The sequence below is a fragment of the Pan troglodytes genome, chromosome 17, assembly GCF_028858775.2.
Source record: "Pan troglodytes isolate AG18354 chromosome 17, NHGRI_mPanTro3-v2.0_pri, whole genome shotgun sequence".
Lineage (NCBI taxonomy): Eukaryota > Metazoa > Chordata > Mammalia > Primates > Hominidae > Pan > Pan troglodytes.
The window spans coordinates 18,038,128-18,058,420 of record NC_072415.2 but is presented as its reverse complement, the minus strand read 5'-3'; the positions used below and the strand labels follow the sequence as shown (position 1 = coordinate 18,058,420).

Genomic DNA, 20,293 nt, shown 5'->3' with positions numbered 1-20,293 from the left:
GAGGGCAGCAGGAGCACCCAGGCACCCAGTAGCAGCCTTCTTGCCACAGTTAAGCTCTTTGCAGCCAGGGACACTGTCAGGCTCACCACAGAGCCCCACTCCTAGCAATGCGCTGTCCAGGGCCTAGTTCCAGAAGGCCACCAAGCTCAGAAGCATGAAAAGACACTGCTACAATCCACAGACCTTATTTTGATTTCTCCAGTTCTACAGGCACTCATTTGTGTGTGCTCAGTTCTATGCCATTTTACCACAAACAAATTCACATGACCACCACAACACATACCTATTCCATCAGCACAAAGGCTGTGTGTGCCCCTTGGCAGGCACACTCTTCCCCATTCCACCCCTAACCACCGATCTGCTCTCCCTCTCGAGAATTCTCATCATTTCAAGAATGTTATATAAATGGAATCATGTACTATGTCATCATTGGAAACTGGATTGTTTTCACCCAGCGTAAGTCCTCTGAGAGCTACCCATGTTGTTACGTCAAGTTTCTTCCTTTTTATTGCTGAGTAGTATTCTGTGTTATGAATATACCATAGTTAACCACTTACCCACTGAAGGACATGTGGGTTGTTTCGAATCTGGGGCTACTACAAATAAAGCTGCTGTGAATATTCATGCACACACTTTTGTGTGGACATTATGACTGCATTTCTCTGGGATAAATGCCCAGGAGTGCAAGTGCTGGGTCATATAAGCTAAGTATACGTTCAGCTTTTTAAGAAACTGTCAAACTATTTTCCAGAGTGGCTATACCAGTTTACATTCCCACCACCCATATATGAGATCCAGCTTCTCTGCATTTTTAGGGTATTGTGATCTCTTTACTTTAGCTGTTTTAGTAGGTGTCTAGTGACATCCCACCACCATGATTTTAATTTGCATTTTCCTAATGGCTAATGAAGTTTTTTATATGTTCATAGGCTTATCTGCCATCTGTGTCATATCTTTTGCCCATTTCCTAACTGGGGTTTTTGTTTCTTTTTACTGTTACATTTTGAGAGTTCTATATATAGTCCAGATCTAAGTTCTTTGTCAGATATGTGGTTTACATTTTCTCCAAGTCTGTACTCATCTTTTTGTCCTCTTAACAGGGTGTTTTGAGGAGCAAAAGTTTTTTATTTTGATTTAGTATAAATTATTGGTATTTTAAATGAATTGTGCTCTAGGTGTCATAGCTAAGAACTCTTCATCTAGCCTTACATCCTGAATTTTCTCCCATTTTCTTATGAAAGCTTTTACATTATGATCCATCTATGATCTATCTTCAGTTAACTTTTGTGTAAGGTGTGAGATTTCATTTTAAATTGCTTTGCACCTTTGTCAAAAAATCAGTTCACCATATTTTTACAAGTCTATTTCTAGATTATGCTCCACTGACTTATGTATTTATCCCTCTGCCACTACCACATTGTTTTGATTACTGTGGTTATGCATTAAGTTTTAAAACTAGGTAGAGTGATTCTTCTAGTTTTTATTTTCCAAGATCATTTTAGCCATTTTATTTTAGTTCCTTTGCCTTTCCACATAAAATAATAAGCTTGTTTTTATCTACAAAAAAATCTTCCTGAAATTCTGACAGAAATTGTGTTAGATCTTTGGGAACAATTTGACACTATGAGTCACTATAGATCTATAGAACAATTTGGGGAGGACTGACTCACTATGCTAAGTCTTCCAATCCATGAACATGGTAGGCCTTTTTCATTTACTTAGGTCATCTTTTCATTTCTTTTATCCGTGTGTTTGGTGCTTTCAACATACAGGTCCTATACATATTTTGTTAGATTTATTTCAACATATTCCATTTTCTTAGAGCAACTGTAAACAACAATGTGTTTTTAATCTTGGTTTCCACGTGTTTGTTGCTAATATACAGGAATACAATTGGCTTCTGTATGCTGACCTTGTATCCCACAACCTCGTTTAACTCACTTATTAGTTCTAGGACATTGTTGGGTAGATTCTTTGCGATCTTCTACATGTCATCTGCTAATAAGGTCATTTTTATTTCTTCCCTTCCAATCTGTATGCCTTTTATTTCCTTTTCTTGACTTCATGTACTGGCTAGGATTCAGTACCTCAAGTTTATATATATTTTTAATTTGTATGTTTAAATAATTTTCAAACTTACAGAAAAATTCCAAGTACAAAGAATTTTCTTCCCAAGTCATGACAGCAAGTTGCAAACATACCTGGTTATTCCATTTTTTATCTTCTACAATGACATAATCCTACTTACTCATAGTATAGCCATCAAAATTATAAAATTAACAGTGATACTTTACTAACCCAGACACCATTCAAGTTCTACCAACTGTCCCAATAATGTCCTTTAAACAAAAGGATACAATCTGTTCTTTCATGGTATTTTTTAACCTTTTGAAACTGTAAGTCAGTTGTTTTATAGTGTTCCTCCATTTGAGTTGTCAGATATCTATTTCCCTATAGATGAGTTCAGTTTGTATATTTTTGGCATGTTCATCTCAGAAAGATGCTACGTATTCACTGCATCTTATCGGGTGGTTCAGGATTCTGACACGGTATATCTCATGACTGGTCATGACCACATATTTAAGGCTGGTGTTGGCCAGACTTCTCCAGTGTAGAGGTACATTCCTCTTCTTATATTTAATAAGTATTTTGTAAAGGGATACTTCAAGATTATGTAAATACCTTGTTCTTCACCAAATTTTCACCCACCAACTTTAGTATCCATTTCAATATTTATTAGTTGGCAACCTATACAAAGGTAGAACTTTCCCTATCCCTCATTTATGTATTCATTTGTTTCTTTACATCAGTATAGACACATTAATTCCTATTTTATTCAATAGGTTGTAATCATTATTTATTTTCATGCTCAGATTATCCCAGGTTTGGCCAGTGGACTCAACTTGGCTTCTACATCCTTCTGATATGTCTTCATCGTTTTTTGAGCATGTCTTTATGTTCTGTCACTACAAGACATTCCAGGCTATTCTTACACTTTCCCTGTCCCAGACGTGGAACCAGCCATTTCTCCAAAGCTCTATTCTCCTCCTAGTGGAGAATAAAATTTGGTATCAAAAGCTAAGCATGCCCAATGGCTAATCAGCTATTGCTGCTCTCAAGATTTCCCAGTGGACAGGGATAAGAAATATATGTATATACACATACCTATGTTCATATTTATCTGTGTATCTATACTCACTGAAAACCATGCATTCATACCTGGATACACCAATGCTAACCCAATATTACAGGCTTCTTTTTCAAGGACATTACCATCTTTGCTCACATGCCTTCCACATGTGGGCCCAACCCCAAGTGCTTTATAGATTTAATTATTCAGGGACAGAGAAAGAGAAACTTAATGATATCTTTAATACTCCCTTTACTACCCTATGACAAAACTATGTACAAAATTTTTGTCAGTCCAAAAAAAAAAAAGAGTTGCATCTGTTAAGGAATTCACAACGTAATAGGACAGAAAGGTGAATGCGGGAAATTGGTGAGAAAGCGATGAATGGGGCAAGAAATGAAGCATACAAGAAATAGATCAAAGTAATCTAATGCAACCCTCTATAATTCATTCACAAATATTCTCTAGAAGATCTGACAGTGAGAAGATCCACCCTCTGCATGAATACCTCCAATAACAAGTGTACTAGTTCAGAGGGTTCATTTGTAGGTTTAAAACAGCTCTTAAGAGCTAATGCTAACCTGATATTCACCAGTGCTATTATTTGCTGATGAAACCTAGTTCTATATTTTGGGCTTAACACAGGATAAAGAACTCTTTTTTCCATGTAAAAGTTCAGGTATCTAAAGTCAGCTATCATGCTGCTCTGTTTAGGTTTTCTCTTTCCCTGTCTAATCAATGCTAGCTTCTTCTCTAAGAGTTCTAGTTCTTCTTCCTTGGAACCACTCCAGTGCAACAATAGCCTGCAGGAATAAATTATTAACATCATAAATAGCTTTGATTTGGCTTTGATTAAAATTAAAGTTTTTTTTTTTTTTGAGAGGAAGTTTTTTTTCGCTCTTGGTGCCCAGGCTGGAATGCAATGGCGCAATCTCGTCTCACTGTCACCTCCACCTCCCAGGTTCAAACAATTCTCCTGCCTCAGCCTCCCAAGTAGCTGGGATTACAGATGCCAGCCACCACGCCCAACTAAGTTTGTATTTTTAGTAGAGATGGGGTTTCACCATGTTGACCTCAGGTGATCCACCCACCTCGGCCTCCCAAAGTGCTGGGATTACAGGCATAAGCCACTGCACTAGGCCAAAACTGAGTATTTAAAAAAAAAAAAAAAAAATTGAAGATAGAACTAAAGACCCTAACAGTGAGTGAGAAAATCTTTAAGTAAAAAAGCTGTCAACAACGGATTTTGAGAAGGTAAAGCACTACACTGACATCTGGTCTTTATTTTCAAACTTTAATGGGATAAGAAAAAATGTTAGCAAATATTTACATAATAGTTACCATAAAATTTAACTTAAATCTATACTTATTCGGATTATTATTATAGAACTGAGTATTTATCTAAATCTGCTATTACTAAGAAAGATGACAAGCACTTTCTGGTAAGTTTAAAGGTTTCTTTTTAATGATTTGAAGGTCTATCATCTTATAATTCTAAGACTATCAAAATGTTTCTTAATAATTCTTTGACTTGTCTGCACATTTCTAGAGGGGTTATCTACGAAGCAATTCGTATCATCTATAGTGGTGATGGTGTTAAAATACGTCCACAATTCACTGATACTTCCTCCATCAAACTAATAAAGAGTATTAAGTACCCTCTCCTTGAACATGCATGGCCTTAGTGAGTTACTTCTCAAACGGAATGTTGTGCAAGTTGTATGTGACTTCTAAGGCTAGGTCACAAAAGGCAATGAAGCTTCTGCCTTGCTCTCTAAGAATGCTCACTCTTGAAACTCAGCTGCCTTGTGATAAAGTCCAGGTCTCATAGAGATGCCTTGTGTAGGTGTTCCTGGTGACAGCCCAGTTGAGGTCACAGTCAACAAGAGTAAAGAAGTTGCTTCTTCAAGGTGACTCCAGCCCCAGCCCCCATTTGAAATGCAATTACACAAAAGACCTTGAGCAAGAATCACCTATCTGGGGTTAGTCAACCCCTAGATTTGTGAACATAATAAATGTCTCCTATTGTTTTAAGCCACTGTTTTGGGGTGGTTTGTTATATAGCAACAGATAAAACTTTTATTCCTCTTACTGAACCTTCCTGGTTTGGCTATGAAAGTTCTATAGTGGCCTCATAAACAGATTAAAAGACAGTTAATTTCTTTCTTTCCAATCCTTATGCCTTTTATTTCTCATTCTTGCTTACTGTACTAACTAGGACCTAGAGTATAAGGTCAGGGAGACAGAAGTATAATGTTAAGTAGAAGTGGTAAGAATGAACACACTTATCTTGTTCCCGATATTTTTTTAAAACAATGCTTTCATCATGTCATCATGAGTGATGTTGTTGCAGTTATCTCTTAGAAATCTTAGAAGTTCCCTTCTATTTCTAGCTTGCTATGTGTCATTTTTAATCCTCAGCAAGGACTTTAAATAATCTTTCCACACTTATTGAGATAATCATATGGCTCTTTCTCCTTTGTTACTGTGGTGAATTATAAGATAATCTAGGCCGGGTGCAGAAGCTCACGCCTGTAATCCCAGCACTTTGGGAGGCCGAGGCAGGTGGATCACCTGAGGTCAGGAGCTCGAGACGAGCCTGACAAACATGGTGAAATCCCATCTCTACTGAAAATACAAAAATTAGCCGGGCATGGCGGCTAACGCCTGTAATACAAACTACTTGGGAGGCTGAGGCAGGAGAATTGCTTGAACCCGGGAGGTGGAGGTTGCAGTGAGCCGAGATCATGCCACCACACTCCAGCCTAGGCAACAAGAGCGAAACCCTGTCTCAAAAAATAAATAAATAAAAAAGATATTCTAATGTTAGCTACTCTTACATTCCTGAAATAAATTTAATGTGAACATGATGTGTTATCTTTTTAATACATTGCTATATTCAGTTTGCTAATCCTTTGTTAGGATTTCTACATCTATATTCACTTGCATTATTATGAAACATACCTGTAAAACCAGCTGGCCCAGTGTTTTCTTTGTGGATTTTGTTTATTAATGTCTTTAACTGTAAGTGGACTCTTCAGACTCTACTTCTGCTTGAGTCAGTTTTGGTAAATTATGTTTTTCTAGGAATCTGTTCCATTTTTTCTAAATAATCATATTTACTGCCATAAAATTGTTGGCAGTATTCAATTCACGCTTTCTTTGTATACCTGTATTTATGTGCCCACTCTTTCTCCTGATATTGTTTATATGCACCTTCTTTCTTTCTTGTTTGATTGATCGTGCTCGATCTTGACAGAGTTGATCAGTCTTACCGAGGCTAACATTTAGTTTGGTTGGTCCCTTGTGCTGTAACTGTGATTTCTATTTCTGCTCCTTTGTTGTTGTTACTTCTTTCTGCTTTTTTTTTCTCATTCTCTTATTTTTCCTCTAAATTAGGTTAGACAGCACATTAATTTTAACTTTCATCTTAAAATACTGGGCCAGGCACAGTGGCTCATGCCTGTAATCCTAGCACTTTGGAAGGCTGAGGCAGGCAGATCACTTAAGGTCAGGAGTTTGAGACCAGCCTGGCCAACATAGCGAAACCCTGTCTCTACTAAAAAACACCAAATTAGCCAGGCCTGGTGGCACGTGCCTGTACTCCCAGCTACTCGAGGGGCTGAGGCAGGAGAATTGCTTGAACTCGAGAGGCAGAGAGGCTGCAGTGAGCTGAGATCACACCCCTGCACTCCAGCCTAGGCAACAGAGCAAGACTCCATCTAAAAAATAATAAATAAAATATAAATATTTAAGACAATATATTTTCATTGCAGTACTATTTTAGCTGCTTTACGCAAGTTTTGATAAGCAGTATTTTATATATTGTTTATTTTTAAGTTTCCATTATAATTTTGTCTTGACCCATGATTTAGAAATGTTAAAACTTCCAAATTTATGGAAATGTTTATCTTTTTATTAATAACCTATACTTTAATTGCATTAAGATAAAAAATTATGAGCTATAAGGTAGGAATTTTTTTTTTTTGAGACAGAGTTTCGCTCTCGTTGCCCAGGCTGGAGTGCAGTGGCACAATCTTGGCTCACCGCAACCTCTGCCTCCCGGATTCAAGCAATTCTCCTGCCTCAGCCTCCTGAGTAGCTGAGATTACAGGCATGCACCACTATGCCTGGCTAATCTTTGTATTTTTAGTAGAGACGAGGTTTCTCCATGTTGGTCAGGCTGGTCTCAAACTCCCGACCTCAGGTGATCCACCTGCCTAGGCCTCCCAAAGTGCTGGGATTATAGGCGTGAGCCACAGCACCCAGCCAGGCATTCTTAAATTTTAAGATTTACTTGACAGCCTAGTCAATGGTCCATTTTTTACAAACAGACCATGTCAGTCCTAGAAAAATGTGCATTTTCTAATTGCTGGATATAGGGTTCTATGTATTTTTCTTCTTATATTAAGGTTAATAATATTATATAAATCTATTTCTTTACAAATATCTTGTCTTATTAAGAAGCCCATGAAGATGGATTTGTCAATTTCTCCCCAAACTTCTATTCATTTTTGCTTAATACATCTTGGGGCTACTTTATTAGCTGCATACAAATCTCAGAGCTGATACTGACATCTGCATTCAAAGTAGTTATGCCATTTGCTAAGATCATGCAGGGAGCGTGCCGAAAGCATAGAAGTTTTCCCTTCCTTCTTCCCCCTCTAGTAACTCATTTAAAAAGTATGTTTATTTGAGAATCTTTTTGTTTTGTAGAGCAACAAACCATGGACTATGTAACCTGACACTACCAGAATCATGAGTCTCTGTGTTAATTTCCTTTAAAATCTGACTGTTTCACATGGATGAACCTTGAGGACAGTATGTCAAATGAAATAAACCAGTCGCAGAAAGACAAATACTGCATGATTACACATATATTCAGTGTCTAAAGTAATCAAACTCATAGAAACAGAAAGCAGAATGCTGGCTGCCAGGGGCTGGGCGAAGAGGAAGATAGGGAGTTTTTCAATGGATTTAGAGTTTCAGTTATACAAGATGGAAAAGCTCCAGAAATCTATTGTACAACAATGTGCATACAGTTAACAATACTGTTAATATACACCTACAAGAAATTTATGGTATGGGTTTTTAACACACACACACACACACACACACACACACACACACACACACACACAGATTGTTTCATGGCCAGTGAAAAGACATGACAGTTGACTCAATTGCTGGCACTCCCTTTTAGACCAAATAGTAAACTGGGATTTCTACCTGTACTGCAAATAGGAAGATCTCAAAATTTGGTGGTAGTCTCTAATAGTATAAAGACATTTCCCAAAGTAACCATTACAAGCTACTCTCTTTTCAAACAACCAAGTTCTTGTCCATCTCTTCTACAATGTCTCACAGTTAACTGAGACAACTGAGGCATCTCTAGGTTGTAGCGATTAAACGAAGATTATGGACCTCTTCAAATCCTTTCAATTTTCTTCCTTTTTTGAGACAAGGTCTCACATTGCTCAGGCTGGAGTGCAGTGGCACAATCACAGCTCACTGTAGCCTCAAATTCCTGGGCTCAAGCGATCCTCCCTCCTCGGCCTCCCAAAGCGTTGGGACTACAAGCATGAGCTGCTGCACCCAGCCCAAATTCTTTCTAATTTAAAATATCCTTTTTCCTTTATGTTTCTCGGATTCAGAACTCCAAATGTAGTTTCCATATGTCAGTCTGAGGAGTGGTGCCATAGTGAGTGTAAAAGAATCATGTTAAGATTGTTTAAAAATAAACATTTCCAGACTGGCTGAATCCAAATCTAGAAAAGAAAGATCTGGGACTCTGAATTTTTAAAAAATTCTTTTTCCATTCCCCTTTATTTACCTAGTTCAGGCTACCATTCTTTTTCTTAAAAGCCATCCCTGCCTCCTTGGGCAGAGCCTCTTCTCAGCTCCATCAACGCACTGTCGTATCTTACAATATCTGTAACATGCTTATGTGTTAATCTCCTCAAGTATACCATAAATTACTCGATATGTAGCATAGTATCAAACATGTAGCTGGTTTTCAACAAATGTTTTCTGAACCAAATCAACAACTGTCAAGTACTATGTATAGAAATGCATTTAAAAAAATTTTTAGAGACAGTCTTACTCTGTCACCCAAGCTGGAGTGCACTGGTGCCATTGCAACTCACTGCAGCTTCGAATTAGTGGTCTCAAGTGATCCTCCTGCCCCAGCCTCCCAAATAGCTGGGACTACAGGCATGCATCACCACGTCCCAGCTAATTTTAAAAAAGTTCTGTGTAGAGATGGGGTCTCACTATGTTGCCCAGGCTGGTCTCAAACTCCTGGCCTTAAGCAATCCTCCTACCTCAGCTTTCCAAAGTGTTGGGATTATAAGCATGAGCCACAGCACCCAGCCAGAAACACATTTTTAAATGACATAATGACTATCAGTTGGAAAAGGTGCATCAACACCATCCCAGCTTTTAAAAAATACACATTCCTGAGCCCCTCTGGACTTAGTGAACGAGAACCACCACCTCCACTGGATGAGAATACCACTCACGGGAAAGAGGTTGTTGAGCTGGTATTTGCAGAAGGAGAACTTTGATTGAGATGGGTCAGAGAGAGGAGGGGAAGAATATTTCAAAAAGGGAATGACATATTTGAAGCCACTGAGGTATTAAAAACCAGTCACACTAGAAGAACTCCAAGTGATTCAGTTTTACTGAAATGAATAATTTCTAGGAAAATGGGTAGAAAAGATTTAGAGAGGTGTGTAAAAGGGTCAATCTCCAAAAAGCCCAGTATGATAATGCTAAAGAAGTTTAACATTTTCATAAAAATTGTGCAGCACTATTAGAGAGGAGAGTGGAAAACACACTTGCATTATACAAAGATTACTCCAGATACCATGAAAATGGACTGAAGTGGGAACAGAACGGAAACAAGGAGATGGGTTTGGAGGCTACTGTAACGACGAGGAAAAGCGTAGTAGGGCCTGAACCAAGCCAATGTGAACAGAGAAGAAAACAGATTTGAAATACATTATGGAGGCTGAGAACGGTGCCTCACACCTGTAATCCCAACACATCAGGAGGTCGGGGCAGGTGGACTACATGAGTCCAGGAGTTTGAGACTAGCCTGGGCAACATGACGAAACCCCATCTCTACAAAAAATCTAAAAAACTAGCTCAGCATGGTGGCATGCACCTGTAGTCCCAGCTACTCAGGAGGCTGAGGTGGGAGGATCACCTGAGCCTGGGAGGTGGAGGTTGCAGTGAGCCGAGACGGTGCCACTGCACTCCAGCCTGAGTGACAGAGCCAGACCCTGTCTTGAAAAAAAAAAAGAAAAAAGAAAAAAGAAAAAGAAACAGAAATACATCATGGAAATGGAAATTAGTATTACTCAGTGACGTGGGAAATCAATGAGGGAAGAATCTGTTTCTGGCTTCAGAAAATGTGTAAATAATGGCACCACTTATAAACATGGGGAAAAGGAGAAAAGGCAGGTGTGGGACTAAGGCCAGTGAAGTGTGTCAGGGAGGAACACTCACTCACTGTATACTGAGTCTGAGGTGGCTACAGGACACCCAGACAGAGATGATGACTTGGATACACAGACCTGTAGACAGAAAACTCCAAGACTGCAGATGAGATTCGGGGTTATAAGCAGAGATGGAAACTAGGCCCACAGCAGATGAGATCATTCATCCAAGTGTTACAGTGAGAAGGAGAGAGAAACAGACTCCTGAAGAAATAAAGGCAAAGTGAGGAGGAGACACCCTGAAAATAGGGGAGGGGCCAAAGAGGAAAATCAGAAAAATTACGGGGTTAGGAAAAAAGGCACGGTCGGCTGGGCACAGTGGCTCACACTTGTAATCCTAGTACTTTGAGAGGCCGAGGTGGGCCAATCACTTGAGATCAGGAGTTCGAGACCAGCCCGGCCAACATGGTGAAACCCTGTTTCTACTAAAATTACAAAAATTAGCCAGGCGTCGTGGCTCCCAGCTACTCGGGAGGCTGAAGCAGGAGAATAATGTCAAAAGTCACAGAGAAGGAAACCAGTGGAAAGTCTCTCATTGCATTTGACAACTACAGCTACACTGCTTTTAGAATAAGTTTCAGTGGGGAGGCTGGAGAAGAAGCATAGGCTGAAGTGTGCATGGTGGGGAGGGTGGAGAGACAAATGGCACATTGATTCTTTTAAGCCTGTTTACAGGTAAGAAATGTCCATCCATGTAGGTAAGAAAGGAAGTGGGGCCTGGGGTAGGATATAAGGGTTGAGACAAAAGACAGCGAACCACATTTATACTAAAGAGAAGAAGTTATGAGATAGAAAGAGGCTGAAAACACACAAAAAGCAGTGATGACGAAGAGCAGGGTCCATGAGGAGGATGGGGACGAAGGATTCGGCTAGGACAGTGGGAGGGGAGGCTTCTCTCCTGGGACTTTAGGGAAGGATAGGGGCAAAAGAAAGTGAGTTTCCAGGTGATAGAACATGAAGCTAAGGTGGTGTTTCCTGATTTTTACAATTTTTATCTGTAGAATTGAAAGCAGGACAATATCCTGAGCATGGTGAGGAGCTCTGAGAGATGATTTACTCGGTGCAGAGCTGGAGCAGGGTGGCAGTGGGGCAGACGAGGGCATGAGGACAGCAAGGCAACCCCAAGCCCACCTAACACTGGAGTCCACCCAAGGCACACACTCATTTGCCCAAAGGGCAGAGAGGACGAATGACTGATTTTTCCTAAGTTGGAGCTTCACAAAATGGTGGAATTAAAAAATCCAGAGTTATTTTTTAAATATAAAAACAACAAGAAAGTTATTAATAGTTAGGTTAGAGGACAAAGTAATATGCTTCACTACATTTTTTAATCGAAATTTCAATTCAATACATTTCCAACTTCACAATACATGAAAAAGTCAACTAAAGATCCTGCTGAAGTCAAAGAGCAGGTACAGTGGGAGTAAGCAAGTGAAAGCTGGAATGACAGAAAGTAGCCCTCAAGGCAGCAGAGTTTCAGATTTCAGAGGTGAAGATGACTAAAGGTCAATGTCAGCGGAGCTGAACAGGTCTAGGAACTCTAGCGCAATGAGCCGTAGTTCTTTCCCAGAGACATGAAGTCACCCAGGATGAGGAAGGTGGGAAGGAGAGGGTAAGGAGAAAGACAGTCAATGACTGAAGTCAGGAGAGGAGAGGTGCCAAGGCGGTGTGGGGATGTGCTGGCCAGCACAAGCCTTGGAAGAGATCATTTCCATTTGCAGGCTGAAGCGTATTGGCTCAGACTAGAAAATCCTGTGGCTACGTGAGAAGCAAGAATGAGCAGTCTCTTTCTGAGAGATCAGGAGAACATGGCTTACTAGGGAGGCATGTGTGGGGAGGGAGGGGGCAAAGAAGAAGAAGAGTAAGGAGAACATGCACTGGGGGCTGCTCCCAGCAGAGCACAGCTCCAGAGGACAACGACTGCATGGTCCGCAGGAGGGAAGCTTGGTTCTCTCAAGGCTAAGTGCTTTTCAATGAGAAGGCATACAGGAAGAGCCTGGTCCCAATGATGACGGAGGGAGGCCTGATAACGCACATTTTAAAGAGTCTCCCTGCAGCCTTCAACTGCAGGTATACAACGTAAGTCTAAAAGTTGAGGAGACAAATCATAAGAGTTTTATTGATGTATATACTTGAGGATAACTTAAGTTGCAAATGTTTTTACTTTAAAATAAAATATCTCAATTCCAGTTAAAATAAAATTATCAGCTGGGCATGGTGGCTCATGACTGTAATCCCAGCACTTTGGGAGACTGAAGCAGGCGGATCACTTGAGGTAAGGAGTTCAAGACCAGCCTGGCCAACATGGTGAAACTCCATCTCTACTAAAAATACAAAAATAAGCTGGGCGTGGTGGTGCACACCTGTAATCCCAGCTACTCGGGAGGCTGAGGCAGGAGAATCGCTTGAATCCAGGAGGCAGGGGTTTGCAGTGAGCCAAGATCACGCCACTGCACTCCAGCCTGCGTAACAGAGTGAGACACCCTCTCAAAAAAAAAAAAAAAAAAAAAAAAATCCCATTTAGATCAATTCGATAAAACTAATTAGGGGACTCAAATGTAGTGTAGTGCATCCAATAATTGCAATTACAACAAATATATAAAAATTAAAGGCAACACCAGGTTAGGGAAGGAGGATGCAAGCAAGGAGACTGTGGCCCCAGAAAGGCAGTGCAAGTGACCCTGTGATGGGAATGCTCCACTGGTTTGCATCTAGACTGTGGTGGTGATCCCAGGAATCTACACGTGATAAAACTGCACAGAACTTACACACACACACAAACAAGTGCATGTAAAACTGGTGAAACCTGGATGGACTGTATTGTTTCAGGTTCCCAGATGTGATATTGGACTGTAGTTATGCAAGATGTTACCACTGGGGGAAACTAGGTGAGGGGTATACTCGATCTTTCTGTATTATTTCTCACAACTGCATCCAAATCTACAATTTTCAAAATCAGAAGTTTTTAAAAAATTAAACGCATCAAAGCAAGGTGTACAACTGGAAAATACTGTCTTCAAAACTCATGGTAACATTAGAGAATTATTCTCTGTAGCTCAGTGATTCTCAATCAGAGATTTGGAGGCAGGGGAAGGGCACCTAAGTATCAGAATTACTGCCCACACCCGCTATTCCCTGAACGCACACCCACACTGGAACTGCCACCGTGATGAGCCACCTGTTTCGGAGGAAGTGGGTCAAATCTTCAAGTGTGCTGCAACTGAAGAAAATGGAAAACCACTCTTCTAGCTACTTGTCTTTAAGAAAACTTCTAACTGGTAGTAAAGAAAAAAGCATGTAAGAGAAACATAGTATTTAATAGTAATTTATAACAAACATGAAAGATTTTCAGAGACTGCTTCTCATTTGATTTGCCCAAAATCAGCCAATACACCCTTCTTGGAAATGTATTTGGTCAACATAAGAAAAACATTCTATTCATGTAAGAATAAAAATAAGGATTTTTTTCCAGTAACTGATGGATTTTTCAGTGGTACATCCAGACCCTAAATATCTTATGTATAACCAATGACTACAATGTATATAAAGGTATACAGTCTGTGTCCTTGAACAGAGTGAAATGGTTCAACCTACACAGGAGATCTTAGCAGGCAGCACCATACCCTAGTCAACAGGCGAACAACCAGTAACAAGCAAAAACCAGAACGTGATCAATCTGATACTGTTTTTCAAGTCCCTACCAACAAGGAGCCCTAAAGAGAAAACCTATGTTTAGCCCACTAAAGTCAAACATAGGGAAACATGCTGAAGCAGGAAGGAGGCCCAATTTAATATCTGAATAAGCTGCATGAATCAGAACAAAAAATAAAATCACTGCATGATGAATACACCAAAGAACTCTAGTATTATAATTGTTCACACAATTGTGTGCATGTGTGTGTGTATACATCATAATCTAAATGTCCAACAACGGGGAACTTATGCAAAAGAGTGGTATATCCAAAGCCACTGTCAAAGCAATTAAAAATTGTGTTTATAATCAAAAAAAAAGTTTACAATGTACTGCTAAGAAAAGAGCTACAAATGAGTATGTGGCAAGATTCTAATTTTCCGTTTAAAATATATGTTTATTTTTAAAAACTCCAAAGAATATAAACCCAAGTTATTATTTATTTTTAAATAAGTTTGTTCCTTATACTTTTCTCTGTTTTCTAAGTTTTCTACAGCGAGTACATACTACTCTTATAACTTGGGGAAGGAAAAAAACCAAACTACACCAATAACTATTTTATGCAAAACTTACAAAGGCCATGGAATGATATGAAAAGGAAATACATATGGATATTATATAGACATCTATAATTACAATTATTTTAAAGAAAGAAAAACTGTGCATAAGAAAAACACGTTGTGGGAAATACACCAAAATAATGGTGCCTATGTTTGAAGGATGAAATAATTATGGGTAATTATTTTTCCTTCTACTATTCTACACCTTTAAATTCTTAAAGAATGTGTCTTACGTAAATAGGAAAAAAATTACTGTATTTATCAACACTGACCCCCAAGCCCTCCTTTTCACTACATCCTGCCTCCTAAAACAAACCAAAAAATACACATGCACACAAACCCATAAGTACTTACATGGGCTTACATCTCTGTATCTGTTTCGATTTCTGTTTTCTGGAAACTTGGCCACTCTATGAGGATAGTCATGGGACTCATTTCGAATTTCCTTAAAATAACAAAAATATATTTTAATATCCCTCTTAAATTCTCCACAGCAAAACTTATCTTCCCAGCCAGTGTAAAATAACATGAAGCACTTATGATATGCCAAGTACTATGGAAAGCACATTGTTTACATCAATTAATCATTTAATCCTCACAATACTAATGGAAACGATTTTCTTCCCCATTTTATTTGTGAGGGATGAAAGGCTTTCAAAGGTTAAAAATCCACCAAAGATCCCATAGCTAGTAAGTGGCAGTCCCAGGATTGAACCAAGGTCCTTCAGATGCCAAAGTCTGTGCTCTAGATCTGTTTACTTACTGCTAATTAGGCTCTATTCAACACCTACAAGCAAGCATCAAACACTTTATGAAGCAGAATTAATGCAAGGGAGGTATCTATGGTCAGCCACATCATATTCAAATTCTGACTAAAACTCACAGCATCTACCTAAATTTTGGAGTTTCTACCTGAAAATATTTATTTCTTCATGTTCATGCTATTTAACTGTTACTTTATTTTGAACCCAGAAATATCCTCAAATTTTATTTCTATCACGTTTGTCATTACTTCTCCTTAAAAAAAAAAATTATTTCTAGAGCCATAAATGTTCAGCAACAAGCCTGGTGCGGTGGCTCACGCCTGTAATCCCAACACTCTGGGAGGCCGAGGCAGGCGGATTCCCTGAGGTCAGGAGTTTGAGACCAGCCTGGCCAACATTGTGAAACCCCAGCTCTATTAAAAATACAAAAATTTGGCCCGGTGTGGTGGCTCACACCTGTAATACCAGCGCTTTGGGAGGCCGAGGCGGGGAATCACCTGAGGTCAGGAGTTTGAGACCAACCTGGCCAACAAAGCGAAACCCCGTCTCTACTAAATATACAAAAAATCAGCTAGGCGTGGTGATGGGTGCCTGGAATCCCAGCTATTCGGGAGGCTGAGGCAGAAGAATTGCTTGAACCCAGGAGGTGGAGGTTGCAGTGAGCCAAGATCGTGCCATTGCACTCCAGTCTGGGCGACAGAGCGAGACTCTATCAAAAAAAAACCCAAAAAATACAAAAATTAGGCTGTGCGCGGTGGCTCATGCCTGTAATCCCAGCACTTTGGGAGGCCGAGGTGGGTGGATCATGAGGTCAGGAGTTCAAGACCAGCCTGGCCAAGATGGTGAAACCTCATCTCTACTGAAACTACAAAAATTAGCCAGGCGCGATGGCAGGCACCTGTAATCCCAGCTACTCGGGAGGCTGAGGCAGGAGAATCGCTTGAAACCGGGTGGCTGAGGTTGCAGTGAGCCGAGGTCGTACCACTGTACTCTAGCCTGGGTGACAGAGTGAGGCGGAAAAAGCAAAACAGAACAAAAATTAGCCAGGCCTGGTGACGAGCGCCTGTAATCCCAGCTACTCAGGAGGCTGAGGCATGAGAAGCGCTTAAACCCAGGAGGCGGAGGCTGCAGTGAGCTGAGATTGCGCCACTGCAACAACCAGCAGGCCTGAGGCTCATCCTAGGTGCCTTCGGGTTCTCTGCATTTCAACGTAGAAGACATTCTGTAAGGCTATGTCCACACTAAGCTCTCACTACTGATGTATCCAGAATGGCCAGGTTTGATCTCCCAGGAAACAGTGTTCTAAGAATTCAAGTAAATACAGAAATGTAACAGAAACCAAAAAAAAAGCATTTTAATAGCAAAAATTAAATCATGCTTTTGCTCACATTATCACATGTAAGAAAAAGCATTTTAAAAGTTAGGTGCCATTTTGTTTATTTGTTTTTATAGAGACAGGGTCTCACTTTTTGCCCAGGCTGTTCTCGAACACCTGGGCTCAAGTCATCTACCTGCCTCAGCCTCCCAAAGTGCTACGATTACAGGTTTGAGCCAACACCATCAGCCGAGTATCTGAAGTTTTTATTTATGAAACATGATGCACAAATTTCTAATACGAAACTTCTCCATTTTTCTGGAAGTGAATGGACTGGTAAGAGTACTTTTGCAAGATATAAGACACTGTTATTAGCCTGCAACGTGGAAGAGAAATTTAATTTTATCCCTTCCAAATGGAAAGTTAATTGACTTAATACCATTTATTGGTTTCTGCATTTATCAGTAACACCTGCTCTATCATAAACCAAGTTTCAGCACACGCAGGAGTCTGTTTCTAGATCCTCATTCTACTTCACAGAAGCATTTGCTTGCCCTTGAGACAGTATCAAATTTTAGTTACTACAGCTTTGTAATCAATGCATCTGGAAGGCAAGTTGTCCCCTATTTATTCTCTCCATTTGCATTGCAGTTCATGATATTTTAATTAATTTTGTAGTTTTCTTCATAAAGGTATGCTAAAGGTTAGCATAAATGTATAATAAAGGTTTATTCTTAGATACCTGATAGGTTTTGTCGCTACTGTAAATGGGATTAAAACAACAACAACAACAAAAACCTATTGACCATTACTAGTGTATAGGAAAGATATAGATTTGCAGGGAGGGGAGGCTTAAAACAACAGGCAGAGCAGGACTCCCTCCACTTCTTCCACTTCTGTGATACACACACACCCATTTTCCACACTTAAGGCCATCTGTCAGGTGCAGATTTCTATTTTTAGCCCAGAGAAACACACTTCTTTGTGTGCACTATACAAAAGAGGGTAAGGCCCCCAGTATAGTAGTAGGGAGATTTAAAATTTACAAAACACAATACAACAGCCAAGTTCTTGGGGTTAAGAAATACATTCATAACATAAATACATTTTCTCAGCTAATAAGATCTCTTGCATTGAGTCCATTCTTTCAAATCTCCAATATTGTTCTACTTTATAAAAAAAAATTTCAGTGAACTTACAAGAACCAATATTTCAAAAAGCAGCTCCCAAAGGTGCATATTAGCTGTTTATTCCAATATCCTCTTTCTTTTTCTTTTTTTTTTTTTTTTTTGTTTTTTGAGGCAGAGTCTTACTCTGTTGCCCAGGCTGGAGTGCAGTGGTGCAATCTCAGCTCACTGCAACCTCCACCTCCCGGGTTCAAGAGATTCTCCTGTCTCAGCCTCTTGAGTAGCTGGGATTACAGACATGCGCCACCATGCCTGGCTAATTTTTGTATTTCTAGTAGGGACAGAGTTTCACTATGTTGGCCAGGCTGGTCTTGAACTCCTGACCTTAAGTGATCCGCCCGCCTCAGCCTCCCAAAGTGCTGGAATTACAGGCGTGAGCCACTGCACCCAGCCCCAATATCCTTTCTTTCTTACTAAAGGTAACTGCTTTTGTTTTCAGACCACAAGGAGCCCAGCTGAAAACTATTTGTCCCAGCCTCTAAGGTCCTGCGACAGTCTGGCCAATGGGAATAAGCAGAAACCACTGGGTTGGGCTGCAGGAAAACGCTGACAAAGAGGACTGGCTCCAGGTACCTTTGTCCTCACTGCTGCCTGCCTGGAACATAGGTTTTGCTGTCGGGGGTGAGGGGTGGGAACAGGCAGGAGCCATCCTGTGACAACAAGGTAAAATGCACATTCCTAAGAAAGGTAAGCAGAAATACCAGCATTGAGTCATGGGTGACATCAAGAAGCCACAGTAACAGCCCTTAAGTCTCTCTCCAGAATTCATATCACATGAGAAACATAAACTCCTAGTTGTTAAATCAGCTATTGATTAATTTTCTTTCCCATGTAGCTAAATCAGGTCTGTAACTAATATACGCAGCAAAACCAAATCTCAACAACAACTAGATCTGACATTGATGAGGCATTTTCAGGAATACCCAAGACACAAAAATAAACAATTTTATAAGCACACTGCATAAGCAATAAAATATACAGTGTCTGTCTAAATGGCATTAGGAAAGCAGACAGCTGAGCTATTCACTAGGTCTATCACATAAGGCAAAGCCAGCTCTACTTGTGTTCTGGAGCTAAAACTTTCCCCTTCTATCACAGATTCCGAATGTTTCCTCTGGGCACAGTGGCTCACACCTGCAATCCTGGTGCTCTGGGAGGCCCAGCTGGAAGGATCACTTGAGGGTAGGAGTTTGAGACCAGCCTGGGCAACACAGTAAGACACCAGCTCTGCCAAAAAAATTGTTCTAATTAGCTGGGGATGGTGGTGTGCATGTGTAGTTCCAGCTTCTTGGGAGGCAGAGGCAGGAGGATTGCTTGAACCCAGGAGTTCAAGACTGCAGTGAGCTAGGATCCTGCTACTGCACTCTAGCCTGGGCAACAGAGTAAGGCCCTGTTAAAAAAAAAAAGTTTCCCATCAGCAGTGAAACCTGTTAATCCAAGGTTTCTCAGCCTCAGCACTACTGACATTTTAGGCTGGCTAATTTTTTTTTTGGGGGGGGGGCGGGCAAGTGGGGACTGTCTTGTGTATTGCAGGATGTTTAGCAGCAGCATCCCTGGCCTGTACCCATTAGATGTCAGTGGCACCCCTCCCTGCATCTGTAACAACCAAAACTCTCTCCAGGCATTGCCAAATGTCTTCGACAGCAAAATCCATCATGAACATATCCCCCACCAACACAGTAGAGAACCACCGTTCTCATTTAATACCAAACCACACCTTTAATCAAAACTAGATCTAAATGGCAAGGATCTTTGCTTTAAAGTATAATTTAACCAAAAATTTTAAATCTGATTATTTTTAATATGATTTTTGCTCAAAAAAAGCAAGGAATAATTGAGTCACTAGTTAATTTCTTTCTTAGTGGCAATGATCCAAAATGTAGGCAACTCATAGCACAAAGATATCTTTCACAGTTACTTATCATGTTGAAAGGCTTTAAATAAACTAAATGTCTAATGACAAAGAAAAGACTGGTTGAATAAATCATGGTACATCCAACTGAGTATCATGCAGCTCTTTTAAAAACAGGCCCTCATACCAAATTGGCAGTAGCATAAACTCACAATCTCTTGGAAAGATAATATATGACATAAACAAAGGAAAAACAAATCAGTAAATGGAACTGAGCCATTATTAAGACACG

General features: G+C 40.0%; 1 protein-coding gene across 10 annotated transcripts in view; it reads right to left on the bottom strand.

The window, feature by feature from the left end:
• The window catches only part of PTPN2 (protein tyrosine phosphatase non-receptor type 2), a 98,086-nt gene that overhangs the window by 59,794 nt on the left and 17,999 nt on the right, over positions 1-20,293 (bottom strand). For 9 of the 10 annotated variants that reach the window (XM_054671731.2, XM_001171536.7, XM_009433615.5 and 6 more), the window contains exon 2: positions 15,238-15,328. The exons of the other annotated variant lie outside the window; for it this stretch is intronic. In XM_054671731.2, coding sequence (XP_054527706.1) covers positions 15,238-15,328 — 91 coding nt within the window. The remainder of the gene's footprint in view (positions 1-15,237; positions 15,329-20,293) is intronic. 10 annotated transcript variants of the gene reach the window in all.